At 39.5% G+C, this 15,536-nt stretch overlaps 1 protein-coding gene across 7 annotated transcripts in view; it reads right to left on the bottom strand.

Moving 5' to 3' along the window:
- Positions 1–11,659, bottom strand: part of OPA1 (OPA1 mitochondrial dynamin like GTPase) — a 60,804-nt gene extending 49,145 nt beyond the window's left edge. For 4 of the 7 annotated variants that reach the window (XM_080624194.1, XM_080624198.1, XM_080624196.1 and 1 more), the window contains exons 1-6: positions 11,470–11,659; positions 7,445–7,763; positions 7,011–7,107; positions 5,751–5,858; positions 4,589–4,642; positions 3,889–3,956 (exon numbers count right to left, since the gene is read on the bottom strand). In XM_080624194.1, coding sequence (XP_080480320.1) covers positions 3,889–3,956; positions 4,589–4,642; positions 5,751–5,858; positions 7,011–7,107; positions 7,445–7,763; positions 11,470–11,498 — 675 coding nt within the window. In that variant the 5' untranslated portion in view covers positions 11,499–11,659. Of the gene's footprint in view, positions 1–3,888; positions 3,957–4,588; positions 4,643–5,597; positions 5,611–5,750; positions 5,859–7,010; positions 7,108–7,444; positions 7,764–11,469 lie in introns of those variants that run through there. The other 3 variants (XM_080624195.1, XM_080624199.1, XM_080624200.1) reach the window with 2 other exon arrangements.
- Between the last annotated feature and the right edge of the window lie 3,877 nt (positions 11,660–15,536).

The raw sequence follows: 15,536 nt of genomic DNA, 5'->3' as shown, positions 1-15,536 counted from the left end.
CACATAAGGATAAACAACAGAGAGAATGGATAAAAGAAGAGAGATAATCAAATGAACAAATATAAACACCTGTTAAATAGTGATTTTGTGTAATATTTCAAGAATAGAAAAATCTTCACATTTGTATTTCACTGAACCACTTTAAAATTTAATATATTTCTATACTGCCAGACTAGCAAATGCATTAGAGCTGTGCCAAGAACTCAGCCAAAAGATTTAATTCCTATACAACAGCAAGGAGAGCTCACTGTTACATTCAGTATTAGAGAAGGAATAATAATCTTCTGCCATTTTGCACACAAGGAAACTCTCAATATGACCTGAGAAGAGTCCCTTTAAAAATCATGTTATGGGTCAAGAAAATAGAAGAAAACACACTGAACAAAGCCTTCCATGAAGGCCTTTTAGCATTTAAACAGGAACTATAACAAATGCTTGAAGTCACCAAATCTAACTATCTAATGTGCAATTAATAAAATACTAAAGTAAGAAATACAGTAATTTAAGAGGCTTCTCAGTAACACTTTCTTCTTTGCATATATCAGTCAATCTTATTCACTCTGTTTTCTATTTCTTACTTTACAGGTTAGAATTAAAAAAAATAAATAAATAAAATTGAAGAAATATAAAGAACCTTAAATAACACAGAACTATACACACAACAACTAGGCTGGTATGAACCAGGACACAAACAAAAATGTTTTGGTTTTTTTTTTTTTTTTCTCTCTGTCTCTCACTGGACACTACCACTGTTTCCTCTCCCAGAAAAGTAATCACTCCAGTGTAAAATTGCATTTACTTTAAAGAATTTTATCTAGACAAATAAATTAATGTGATTTCAAAACCCCAGTTGTTTACAAACATATTATTATTTTTGTTACCAAAGAAACAATGTGAAGAGAGTAACACCAGCTGACAAACACAGTGGCATAAATCCTGAAAGTCATCAGAGAATCTGTGTGCACAATAAAGGCAAAATGAGTGCTAATATTGTTACTGCATATGCTTAAAAAAAAAAAAAAAACCAACCCAAAACAAAACAAAACCCAAAAACAAACCACACAAAAACAAACTGACCCATAAATCCCACAACACTCAAAATATTCTCTTACATTAAAAGTTAATAGGCTGTACTTCAGTTGAGTATGACTACCTCTTTAATTTAAAACTCTCAAGACTAAAGTTATTTGTGTTGCATTTTCACAAGCAACCAAAGCCCTCACTTTTTGCATATGCTGACTCTTTCCACTTTTTCCCCAGTAGCTGCAGTGTGACCGTTCATAAGAAAAGCTAAGCCACAATAAGTTCTTGCAGGAAAAATAATTAAATTTTGAGGGATGTAAAGGAGTGAAAATGATGAGGAAGGTAAAAAGATCAATTTCTAAGAATCTGAATAGATGTCACAATTTTATCCAGAGCATCTACAAAACTGGGAATTAAGTTAGGAATACAACAGTGCTATGAATAGAAAAAAAGAAACTTTATTGCATAAGATGCAAAAAGAATGAATCAAACGAGAATGCTAAAAAAAAAAAAAACAAAACCAAAACAAACCAAGTCAAGGAATTTTTCTTCAAAAAAAAAAAAAACAACCTTCAAAAGTTTCTTTTTCACCCTCTAGCAGTAGCTGTAATGAAGAACCGCAGAATTACTGTGCTGCTTACACTGAGTGAAGGTGACCCCATCCTGGCTGAGCAAGGCTTTCTACACACTGCCAAATCCTCAACAGTGGATTCAGGTTCAAGGCATGAAATTTTATCAAAGCACCAAAGGCAGAGAAAGGACTGTGTGGTTGGTTTTGAATTATTTATTTCTCTGACTTCTAATTCCCAAATCAGTATTCGAGTCATATTTTTCACACGCACTTCATCACAGATATAACCACTATTTTATAGATACATACATAAAAATATAAAATATGTATTTTAATTGGTCTAAACTTTGGAATTTGTTTGCTTTAATAGGAAGCTGAAATTGTTGAGGAAATTGTTTTGGAGACAGACAACATTGCAAGATAATTTTCTAAGAAGTTAACATTGCCATTTGAAGTGCAAGTCTGAACTAGTCCAATCCATACAATAAAATATTTTACAACACTATAGCTTTTATAACTAGCCATTTAAATTTAATTATTTTCAAAAAATTGTGTCTTTTTTATTAAATAAGAGATTATAAGATAAATATATTAGCTGGCAAGAAGCAGTACAGCCTGATTTGGGTCTGGGACAACATTCACTCTCTCAAAGTTATCCTCCCAACTTACTCATACTACAGGAAGTTTTTAGAGACCCATCTGAGGACCATGCCAAATAACAGTTCTACAGAACATTTCTCCAAAGAGGAATTCCTAGATTCCTTTACCAGTTACTCATCTTTTCCACAACTGAACAAAGAAAACCAGCTCATCAGACACATTTAATACCATGCTACAGCACTTTATATATCCATACAGTCACAACTCTCAAACTAGCATTAGTTGGCAGTGGAAAGCATTGAATGAAAAAAGGCCATCTAACTCATTGTCTTGAAAATAATAATTTTGCTTGCCAATAAACTAAGTGATTATGCTTTGTTAGGTACTCATATGTGCCTTGTGTGAAATGTTATGACCAAAATCAATCATTAATTAGCAAATCAACACTTCCAAGCATAACATATGGGATATAATTGGAATAGCAAAAATTAATACATCAGACTAAGTTTTCTAAATCATACTGCCTTATTGTGCTGATATTTTCCATACCACAGCCAAAGTTATGTTGGCAACATTCAAATGCAGTTGTCACTGCATCAAAACCAGCCCATAATAAGTAATAGTGATATTACCGATATTCAGTAAAAATCTCAGTTAATTTAGTTTTCAAAGACAATAAACTAAGATGGCCACTTCTTCACAAATCAACAGTAAAGTATTTTTTATGTTTTAAACTCTGAAACCCGTACTAAGCAATCACTCGGGAAAATAATATATGTATATTATTATATAGACAGTTTACTGACAAAAGGGAAACAAAAAGCCAAGTTAATTCTCATCACTGTTCTAAAGGTAAAAAAGCAGTTACTAGTGAGCACTATATAATGCCATGCAGAATTAATGTAGAATAAACGTATACATGCCTGCATATACAGAAATGTCTTTTATGGAAAAGCCTGAGTTATAGTTCAGACACTTTCAGTTGCAAAAATAATTACAAATTCCCCAGTATATATTTTCTTCAATTTGTAAAAAGAAATTTTAAAAATATACACAGGAAAAATGAAAGGCCTTTAAACAAAGAACAACATTACAATTTCGTAATTCAATAGAAATAGGATCAATTAAAAAATTAAACTTCACCTTCTTATCAAAATACAGTAGCATATTTTTCCAAAATATAGTAACAAAAATGTGATGTATGCTCTACCTAACTAAAGAAAGTAAAAAGACAAACTGCTTTAAGAAACCGAAATTCTTTATAAAGGCAGAAATCCTTAAGCAAGAATCACAACTGTGAAAATGTCAACAAGGCTGCAAGCAGAGATGCTTGAAAATAACTATAGAAGCCTATACCAACTTTGGTAGTAAGCTATAAGCTCAAGTGCCACTGAGAACATGCCCTGAAAAATTGCAGATGCACACAAAATACCCAAAATAACATTACAAACCAGTTTTCTTAAGAATGTAATTCCTACAGATTTTTATGACTGCTTTCTATTTTACTTACACCAGAACATTCATTATCATTGTACTCTTTGTATATTAAAACCAACAATGCATACTCAAGTCATTTTGAATGATAAATGCTATTCAAGCTGCTTCAAATAAACATCCACAACTAGCTATTGAAGCACTTTTAAAAAAAACTACCTTTAGTCAACACATTTTTAGTTTTGAAAGACAGTAATTACCTTCTTGAACTGTTTGTCATTGTCATATCCCTGGTCAGTAGCTCTGAATGCTGTTTCTCCTGGAGAACCTAGGACATAATTACAGAAACTCATTATAACACGCAAAAGGTACTTAAAAATTCTCAAACTACACCTACTATAATATTGAAGTCTCAACCTCTATGTATTATTAATTCAATAATCTTTGAAGTTTCTATTAAAAAAAAAAAAAAGGATTCATCTTAAAAAACTGCAAAAGAAATTCTGTTTAAAACTCGTGAAAATTTTATATCATGTTTGTGACTCAGATTAGTTACATCACAAGGCAGCTTCAGTTAGACTCTAAGTTCTGAAATAATTTCAAAATTAATTAGTTCTGATAAACATGAAAGGATAATACATATTCTCCTGGCATTACTGTAACGAGAAAAAAAATATTTTTATTGTAATGACACAAATTTTCAAAACAAGCTTCTGGAAAATGCCTGAAATAAAAAGCCTCTGCTAATGACTGTGACAGAGAACTAACAACTATTAATTTATTTATTCTCGCAGGGAAGGATCTAAGTATTTCTAAAATAGTTGGAAAGTATTTGTAAATCAATATTAAACTGCTGTAAATGTTTGTGTTTACATTGATATTCACTCCTCTTAGTATAGTAGGGTTTTAAGTTTGCTTTAGAGAGGCAGGTTAAGGGCAGTAAAAAGGGCTTTTACACACCTAACAACAGAAGTAGATCAGAAGCTCCTATGACTTCACTAACCAAATTGTAACCTGTGAAAAATCAGCAGAAGAGGGGAAATAAAAATTATAAATACAAAACAAAATGCAAACAAAGATGAGGGATCTTTGTTTCATTTGGAGGACCACACAATCATAAATGGCAACTATGCCTGTGGGAGAACAGTAACAAATAATAGGTGACATCTCACAACACCAGTCAGTAACACCATGATTTTAAACAGCCAAAATCCATAGAAGATTGTAACCTACTTGTCACTCTGTTGAATTTGATCCCTACTTAGGCGCTTGCTGAGTTTGTCAAATTAATAAAGTAGTTCCACCATTGACAGTATTTTTACAAAATGAAAATACACTTCTAATGTACATTGATAGAGAAATACTTTTGAAGACACTAAGAGCAGTGACTGCAACACCTCACACACATAATCTTTCACAAATACAGTAGCTCTTAATTATTAAGGTATATAGGAATATATATTAAGGAATAATCTTGCTTTTTATTACAAGATGACTGGGTGAAGTTTTGAGTTGGGGCCATTAGCAAGTCAGAGATGATGATTACATTTCTAAGGTACATTAGACACAGGTACAGACATTTCTAAAAACCCCACCAATCAGAAATGTCTTACTGAAGTCCTCCAAAACCTAGCAGCCATTAAGTCTGATGTAAAATACCATTCAATCCAAAAGAACACCTCTGTTACAGATCTGTTATTTTACATGCTTGTAACCTTAAGAACCATTATTCTTAATAATCTAGCTCTTTTCTCCTGTAACAGCTGTGGTAATCTTACCATCAGTGCCACTCTTACCTTTTCCAATTTCCATCTGGACATGCGCAGCTCATTTTTGTGACTCACTAAAGCAATCTAGCTTTCAATCCGTTTGTTTAGAGTTGTATAAGAATTTTACTTTTCTATTCAATTTTGCATTTTCGTTCTCTTTGCTACTAGAATTCTTGCTTTTAAAAATACATTGCACTTACCTGTGTCCATAACACTTTCACACAAGATATTCAATGAAAAGTCATGTATTTTCAGGATCCGCTTTCTTTTAGTGTCTAAGGACATATCTGTAACCTCATCTTGTAACAGCTTATGCTTCCAAAATTAAAACTAAGCTGAAAAAATGTTCTCACCAGGAGAAAAAAATCCTTTCAGTGAAGTGAAGCTCTCTCCAATCTTGTCAAAGTCAGGCAGAAGTTTGGCAAGGTCATCTGCATCAGGAAGGGCTTTGATAAGTTTTTCTAGGAAAACAGTACAACAGTTAATGAGTAAGGTTTCTTCCCCTACTACTTCTGTGAAGAAAAATGGCTTATGCTATAAAACCTAGCTGATTTTTAATTTATTTATTTTTTTAAGTAATGCACCTCCCCCCATTAGTGTTGGGAAAGAGTATCAGATCCAAAAAACCAATTGCTTTTTTAGACTTTGAACTTCCTGATAAGTTGGTTGCCTCAGGTAGTTTAAAATTGCCTAAAACTTATTGCTGCATTTCACCACCACATGCTGTGTTATTCTCTCACACATTTTGTAGAAGATGTTTTAAAATTACACAAAACTGTAACTAAGCTCACCGCTTATATATTTTAACAAAAGCTTATTTTTCAACTTCATAAATAAGTCAATTTTGTAATCTTTAAAAAAAACCCCAAAACTTATTAGCTTAAAAGTACTGTAAAAATGTAGTGTCCTCTAGCAATAAAAACAAGAAAATATTTGTCAGTTATTCAATCTCTGCACTTATCTATACAATGCTCATACACGAAGTAAAATCTTACGCTGCTTTTTTTTTTCTAAGACCACCACCTTACAACCCTGCATATATAAGTAACTCAGTCCTTGTTTTTCAGATTTCTATCTTTGACCTAAAAATATCAATAAACCTACTGTAGCCAGAAGGTTCAGAAAAAGTCTGTATTTACAGTTTTCTTTTCTCCTGCATCTTCAAGATAATTTTGGAGATAGACAGGTTCACTATTGTGCATTTTCAATTGATCTTTTACTCATCTTTTACTTATCTATTTATATTTAATACTTGTGTCATAGGTATAGGAAGAACAAACTTTATGCATACTACCGAAACCTGTGCAAGTCCCCTTGATCATGCTGCATCTCTTCTTTCAATAATGGGATTATATGGCCCTATGAGAGGACCAAGAACATTCTCAAATAAAAGGGCGAATTATGGATTATCAATGCTAAACAAAAATTAATTTCTTCCTACAAACACACTGATACAAATACCTCAGTAAAATATACACCAAACTCTAACAATACAAGTTCATTCAAATTAAAGCTATAAAGATAGCTACTGGAGAGAGGCACTGAAGACCTGCACCCTTAAGTTTTACATATGCTAGTCTTTACATAGGGTAACATTTTAGCTTTTCTGATACCAAAGTCAATATGTTCATCAAGCTCCCAAACGAAGTCAGGAACAATCCACTTATATTCATTGAGATCTGGCATCATGTCCTTCCACTGATCATATGTCTAATACAAAAAAGAAAAGAGAATATAGAAGAAATAGAAAAATAAATGTATAGAGAAGCATATAAGAAGTCTATTGAAAAGTAATACCTACATATAGAACATACTAACTCACCATCTTTCAGTTATGAGTAATGCTTCTTGGATCTTTTAAAATCTATACTAGTTCCCTATACAACCTTTAATATATTTACTATTCCCCAAATTCACTCATCTTTATTGTCATTAGTTAACCAAACAATGAGATCTTGTATTTCTGGGTATATACCAAGAACTATTGCTTTGAAGCATATAATAACAACAAAGATAAAACACATAAAATAGCGTAACAGGTAAATACCTTCTTAGCTGTATAACCACCACCTACAGCAGATCCTAATATAAGATAGCGAACTTTGAGAAGCCTTGATGCTAGTCTAGCTAGCCAAAAGTTCCTGTGGAACTGGTATCCATGTTTTACATTTAAAAGTTTTGTTTTGCATAGCGGAAGACGATTAAGAGAAGAGAACAGCTTAATGGATATCCTTAATGGAGCTCTTTGAAATTTTGAACTTGGATAGTAGGGATGATGTATACTTCGGGAAACAAGATGCAAGTTTTGAAGTGATGATTTTCTTTTTATTCCATAGCTGCTATTTGTAAGACTCCGGCAGATGACACTACAAGAAAGAAACAAAAACTCTAAGTAACAGATTTCCTCAAAACACCATTAACTTAATAACCTCTTTAGAAGCAATTCACATTACATTTTAGCTGGTTACAGATAAATTAGAACATCATTATGAATGTACAACTTCCAGCTACTACTGGCATGCTACCAGGAAAATAAAAAGCTGATGCTTACATCATAGAATCACAGAATAGTTATGGTTGGAAAGGACCTTAAGATCATCTAGTTCCAACCCCCCTGCCATGAGCAGGGACACCTCCCACTAAATCATGTCTCCCAAGGCTCTCTCTAACCTGGCCTTGAACACTGCTAGGGATGAAGCATTTACAACTTCTCTGGGCAACCCATTCCAGTGCCTCACCACCCTTACAGTAAAAAACTTCCTCCTTATATCCAATCTAAACTTTCCCTGCTTAAGTTTTAACCTGTTACCCCTTGTCCTATCGCTACAGTCCCTAATGAAGAGTCCCTCCCCAGCATCCTTACAGGCCCCCTTCAGATACTGGAAGGCTGCTATGAGGTCTCCACGCAGCCTTCTCTTCTCCAGGCTGAACAGCCCCAACTTTCTCAGCCTGTCTTCATAGGGGAGGTGCAAAAAAATTTGGGAGCAGGACATACTCAGAACTTCAAAGCAGCAACCTGCTATCTTATGATTACTGAATTACACAAGGAAGAAAAACTAAGCTTTCAAATTCCCATTCTGAGGTCTTTCTGAAGGCACTTCTGGTTCCAAGCAGCACCATGAGTCACAACACTTGGTGTGTGCTCCACGCACCCCTAAGTGTTGACACAAACCCTCCTCAGCCTCTCCCAGGAGGCTGCCCACAACTCCAGCCACCCAGCGCCAGCACCCCATCATAAACATTGTTAATGAGTACAGCATTTCTAGTGATTACAGAAATAAAGCCTGAAATATCACTTATAAAGTCTGTTATAAATTGAATTTAACTTCCACACTGGACTAAGGCAATTAACATGTCTTTGATAAAACACAGTTTAGACAAACAGCAGCTAAGAGTCCACAGAAGACTATGACCAACTTGAAACATAAAACAAAACTTGACAGTTTGGCCTATCTTGTTATCCAAACAAACTTCTAGAGAACATTAATTTTGTACAGAATTTTCAAACTTCAAAAAAAAACAATACACAGACAAAATTCCTTTGCAAAGTACATTTGTTCTTTTTTGACAAAGCAGATTCTCCTTTGGAGTTGAAGCATTTATTTAATGACATCTTTCAGTTCCTTTCACTATTGCCCAGAGACGTGGATGCTCCAGCTCTGGAAGTCTTGCAGGACAGGTCTGATGTGGCTTTGAGCAACCTGGTCTAGTGGAAGGCTGCTGGATGCAAAATATCAGTGAAGTTACACTTCCTGAAAACAATGCTTGTCCCTAGATGTTTTTTTCAGGGTTTTCAATATTATCAAGTGCATTTACTTACAAAGGGGTCAAATATAAAAGAAGAGTGCTTCACACCATTGAGAAGGCACATTATTTATTCAGGAATCCTAAATCATTTAAAATTAACAGATCTTAAAGAAAGTAAGAGAATCATATGAAATGAAAAAAATTACAGGATTTTCTAATAACATGCTCTATAACCTATATAGTTCTTTGCCTTGAGATTTTCTAGAGATGACATTGTCTGTGACAGGCATGTTCTTAATGTCCAAAGAAGTGGAAGACTCCTATAAAAGCAATTTTAAGCCAGAAATCGAGCTTTTGGAAGGTAAGTTAAAAACCAGAATTTTGTGAATTGAGATACTTTCCTCTCTTAAAAGACCAATTCTGCCAATGATCTATGTTTAGAAATTTCCCTTAGTGTAACTGAAAGCTTAAAAAAGGAAACTCCTCTGACTGTTATGGAAGTCCATGTTCATAAAAGTCACTCTGATTTTGAAGGGTATCCTCTTGCTGCTATACTAAACTATCTAGAAAGCTGTGCTCTAGCAATAATAAACTCAGTATCTAGGAAGAGGACAATAAAGAGGAACAGACTAATCCCTACAGTGGTAACAAGGTCCTCTTTTTTTTGACATGGAACAAGAGCCTGGGAAATTAACCACAGATAGTACCAATACCGAAGTGGCTACATAACAATAAAACGTAACAGTGCTTCCACACTGTTTTGTTTCCCACTTTTAAAAAGTGTTTTTAAAATCAGGGGATGGTAAGCCTGTAAGAAGAAAGCTGATGACTGGGATGTTATTTCTTTTCTTTTGCAGTCAGCACCATTACATAGATATTTAACCATTTACAGCAGAGACCAAGTAGTAGCATATACTATGGCAGCCACTTCTTATTGCTAGTCTTATCTAGGTTAAAAGCATTTGTACTATGGTGTAAGTTTCTTCTCTATGATTATTCTTTTAAAATAAACTGTTTTACAACATTCATTCTCCAAGTTTAAACTAAGGAAAAACTGAGTTCCATCACAAATTATTATTGCAAGAATTTGAACCCTGCTGAACTGCTGAACCCAGGACATCCACAAACGCCTTTTGAGTGCTATCACATATTTCAAACCCTACCTGCTTTTATTGCACATGTAAGACCATATCATTAATTAAGAAAACCCACTACATCATTATACCTTCTGTTGCTAAAAGCTGCTCATGAATACTGACCAAAAAACTCACATTCAGATCTTCACTGAAGAATGCACCTACATTGAAGAGGGTGTCAAACAACACTATTAAATATTTCATGAGTTCCAAATATAAAGCATCTGGAAAGCTGTTTTTAACAACTGTAACAAAACTGAGCCTTCCAGACATGAGAAGCTCTGCTGTCAGAATCTGCCTAATTTTACAGGCCTGCAACCTGACTACTCTTGCATTGCACTAAGATTACAGATATCTTGTAAAACAAGAAAAGGCAGCCTTTTACTACTGATATCCAAACATTCCACCTGTAGGTCATACCTAATATTTTACACATATTGCCCAAAAAATCCCCACCTCAGCTGTAACTTTTTTTTTTTTTTTTTTAAAGACAGGATATATACACTTTTAAAAGTCATGGCTATTAATTATGACTGCAAAGCGTCTTTCAAATGTAACCCCGCAAAAAGCACTGTGGTAGTTTCTTTCTCATTCAGTACCAGACAACACTTATTTTTGTACTGCTGCTCTTAAATCTGCCAGAACATTGTGAGATTACCAGCCATTCAGTTCCACTGCTCCTGTCTAGAATCGTGTGGAAGAATGAAGAGAAATAGGAAGAATGAAGAGTAGCTGCCGGGGAGGACCAACATCTGGACCTGGGGGTGACCCAAACTCCCTAGTGCAGGAATGTAGGAGACGCAGCTTCCTTCCACATCGCACCCCCCTTCCACATCGCACCCCCCGGGTCCCCTGGAGCTGAAGAATGTGGAATTTCCCCGCCCGGGGGCAGCAGGACTCAGGCTCACCCCTGCGACATAAACACACCCCACGATCACGATCACCACCACCACCACCACCACCTCGCACTCCGACCCGCTGTGCGGCTCCGGCCTTCCCCGCGGGCAGCCCCGTTCTCACAGGTGGCCAGGGCTCGCTTAATCGGGACGGGTGTCACAACAGAAAAAACACCTGGGGCAGAGGCCCCGCTGTCGGAAGAGGGTCACAGCTCTGGCTGACCGCCACCACCCAAAGACCAGGCAGGCCCGCCGCGCCCGCCCTGAGCCCTGCTACGGCCCGTCTCGCTCACCAAGCCGCTGCCGCCCGCGTCCGCCACATTCTAACAGCCGGAGGGGCCAGGAGGAGCCGGACGCCCCGCGGCGGCCTACCGGGACTCAGCCTTCTTGCCTGAGGCCCCGGGCTGCCGCAGGCAAGGGCAGGTGAAGCCGCCGCGGCCGCAGCCTGACAGAACTGCCGCCGCTTCCGGGCACCGGGGTCCTTGGCGGCCTCTCCGGCTGGAAATCGCTCCTCCCGGCACAAGAGTTCCGGGTGCGGCGGCGGTGAGGAAGGGTTTTGAGGCGGTACCGAGGGGGATTGCCTGATCAGAAGGAGCGGAGGAGCCGAGGCGTTGTGGTTTCTCCACACCCGGGTCCTGTGTTCTCTTTCACACCACAGCGACGGCAGGGGCAGGCCTGAGCGCCTCGACCCTGGGCTGGCCCCCCACCGAGCGGCCGTGTCTCGGCTCTGCCGCCTCGCCCGTGACGTCAGCGCTGAAGAGGGTAGTGAGGCCTGTGCTTGTACCAGTGTCTTCCACTGTGCCTAAATAAGATTCCCAGATGAGTTCCAGCTGGTGTTGCACTGAGGAAGTGCATGAAATGGGTGGCAGCGCTGCCCTGAAAGCTGGGAATGTAGGATTTGCATTTTCTTAAGGGAAAATACAAGGTGCGTCCAAATGGGGTTCCGTAAGTTGTTGCAAGGTTTTTGCAGACAGGACAACATCAAAGCCAGAGGCAGACGAGGAATCAAGAGAGTTCACCAGATCTGTCTGGCAGTCCTCGGACAGGATCACCTCTAGTTAACACCATTTCTGAGACGCATCTCAGTACATAAAACCCACAGGTGTTGGAATGTTCATCTGACAATGCAAGTGCTTGCAAACAGTAATACAAAAGTTTCCTTCGCGCCTGATTTGAATCTTTCTTGCAGTAAGTTAACTCTATCCACAGTGGACATGGAGAATACTATCTTCTGCATTTATGTGTTTGAAAACTGTTGTCATGACTCCTCTCACTCTCCTTTTCTTTAGATTAAATGACCTTAAGTCCTTCTTTATGTCCTGTGGACTGTCACCAGCTGGTTCACAGCTCCCTTTCTGTAATATGCCGAGAACTGGGTGTCACATGCTGAGCTGAACAGAAAAAGAGGTTTAGAGTGTGTCCTGGTTTAGCAGTAGCAGTCATTTTTTCTACGGGTGCAGTGCTGTGTTTTGACTTTTGGCCTGGGAATAATACTGATAAAGCCGATGTTTTCAGTTGGGGGTCAGAATGTTTACCCTGACCAAGGACTTTGTGAGTCTCATGCTCTGCCAGGGGGGAGGAGAAGCCGGGAGGAAGCAGGGACAGGACACCTGACCCAAACTAGCCAAAGAGGTATTCCATACCACAGCACGTCATGCCCAGGAGGTAGAACGGAGAGTTCCCGGAAGGGCTGGATCATGGCAGGGTGGGGGTGAGGTACCGGTTGGTGAGCGGTTGTATTCTCTTGCTTGTTATTTCCTTTATCATTATTATTATTGGTGGTAGCAGTAGTGATTTGTGTTATACCTTAGTTATTAAACTGTTCTTATCTCAACCCGTGGGAGTTGCATTCTTTTGATTCTCCTCCCCGTCCCTCCAGGAGCGGAGGGAAGAAAGGTGGGGGGAGAAGTGGACTTCGTGGTTCTGATTTACAGCCTGGGCTTAAACCACGACAGTTCTTTTTGGCGCCCAACGTGGGGCTTGAAGGGTTGAGATAACAACAGATCTGACCAAGGCACAATGCTGATTTATTGGCTCTCAAAGTTGTTTCTCTTGATGTCACAGTTTCAGTGTGCTGTAGCTTACTCAGAGCCGGTATTTGCTGTGTTAGTGTTTATCAAGTGTGGGCCTTGGGCTAAGGTTCTTGTTTCATTGTACTTTATGGTAATGGCTTGTAATGCGGCGGGGCTCCGGCAGCAGGGCAGGATGGACAAGGCTGCGGACTTGTACCTGCCCGTCCCGCTGCTCTTCCCCGTCCTGGCCCTCGTCCTTGCCTCTGTCTTCGTGAGGCTGCGAGGAGCCGAGGGGGAGCGGCCCCGGGAGTCGGCGGCGGCCGAAGCGGCCTGGGAGAGGGGCCCCGGGGACCAAGCGGCGGCGGGAGCGGGGCCGGAGGCCGGGAAGGAGGCGGCTGCCGAGGAGGGGAAGGAGGCGGCTGCCGAGCAGCGGGAGGAGGCGGCGGAGGAGCCGAGCCCCACGGCCGAGCCCAGCCCCGCGGCGGCCGAGAGCATCCCCCAGCAGCCATCTGCCGAGCCCCGTGAGCCTGAGCCGCAGGAGGATGCAGGAGACCCCGCAGCACTTTCCAGCAAGGCAGAGGAAGAAGATCTGGACTCAGAAAAAGAGAAGCTGGTGGTGAGAGAGCCTTCAAGTACAGTAGCATCATTTGAGAGTTCTGAAGGGTTTGAATGGCCTCTGGGTACCCTTGGAACCTGCCTGCTGATTGTGATGGGGATCACCATGTTGGCACACACACAGAGTGTGTTTTACCCACGGCCATTTTGTCTGATCTCGAGAGTTAAGCAAAGTCAGGTTTGGGTCTTGTCTGGGTTTAGACAATACAGGGGGACCGAGAGGTTTTCCCCAAGGCTGGACAGTCATGAGTGTCGCAGTGTGTGGGACAGTATGGGCGAGTATCTAATCCACTGGGCCCCTCCAGTGCTTTGGAAGCATCGGAGATGGAAGGCAGCTGTGTGGAGTCCCTGACGACAAGTTGCAGAGACTGCTGCAGGGGAGGGTGAATTATTTTGAGCCTGATGGGCCATGGCACTTCAGGCCATCAGGGCAGAGATGCAACATAGAGATGGACTCATGATCGAGGGGTGGACTTTGCAATGGGCCTCTCCTGCTCTGAAAGACTGTTACAAGAGATGGAGCCCACCATCATGGACCGAATGGACTCAGCAGCTTTATAGGGATTGGTCTGTGCACTAAGATAAGAGTGCACTGAGATGAGAGCGAGGGTATATGGAAAATGTGGGATCTGAGCATGACGTGAATGGTATGGAATAAGGGGTGGATACTGTCCTGGTTTAGCAGTAGCAGTCATTTTTTCTACGGGTGCAGTGCTGTGTTTTGACTTTTGGCCTGGGAATAATACTGATAAAGCCGATGTTTTCAGTTGGGGGTCAGAATGTTTACCCTGACCAAGGACTTTGTGAGTCTCATGCTCTGCCAGGGGGGAGGAGAAGCCGGGAGGAAGCAGGGACAGGACACCTGACCCAAACTAGCCAAAGAGGTATTCCATACCACAGCACGTCATGCCCAGGAGGTAGAACGGAGAGTTCCCGGAAGGGCTGGATCATGGCAGGGTGGGGGTGAGGTACCGGTTGGTGAGCGGTTGTATTCTCTTGCTTGTTATTTCCTTTATCATTATTATTATTGGTGGTAGCAGTAGTGATTTGTGTTATACCTTAGTTATTAAACTGTTCTTATCTCAACCCGTGGGAGTTGCATTCTTTTGATTCTCCTCCCCGTCCCTCCAGGAGCGGAGGGAAGAAAGGTGGGGGGAGAAGTGGACTGCATGGTTCTGATTTACAGCCTGGGCTTAAACCACGACAAGAGTGTTTTATAGGTCAGGCTTCTGCTTGTACAGTGAGCGTTTTTTAAAGAGCAAAATAAGTTACTCAAGGATGACGTAATGCATACATGTATATACAGAACTGAGCAAAAAGTTGGAGGGATGAGGTGAGGCACGTGTTTTTCTTACCTGCATTTAGAATATATATTTATAAGTTTAAGGGACTATTTTTGAAATCTTACCTTTATATTTTAACTTGAAAAGTTACTTTTGTGATTTATATCTATTTTTAAAGTCAATTTTCAATTTAAAAACAAGAGTGATGATACTCCATAGTACATGTAAGAGTACATAGTCCATACTACAAATAAATTTTTATTTATAAATTGATACGTAATTCTGAGTTTGAACAGTAGATGGCAGAATATAACTAAAGGTCCAATTTCAAATGCTTTAGCGGAATTTTCTCAAGGTGAAAGTGAAACTACTTAGAAAAAAAGAACAAATTCCACTGTCTTTATTGCTTTCAGATTACCATATTTTGCTAGAATATGATGACAGGTTGCC

This window comes from Psittacula echo (assembly GCF_963264785.1).
Source record: "Psittacula echo genome assembly, chromosome: 7".
NCBI lineage: Eukaryota > Metazoa > Chordata > Aves > Psittaciformes > Psittacidae > Psittacula > Psittacula echo.
The sequence above is the reverse complement of the archived record's forward strand: the minus strand, read 5'-3'. Positions and strand labels throughout refer to the sequence as shown.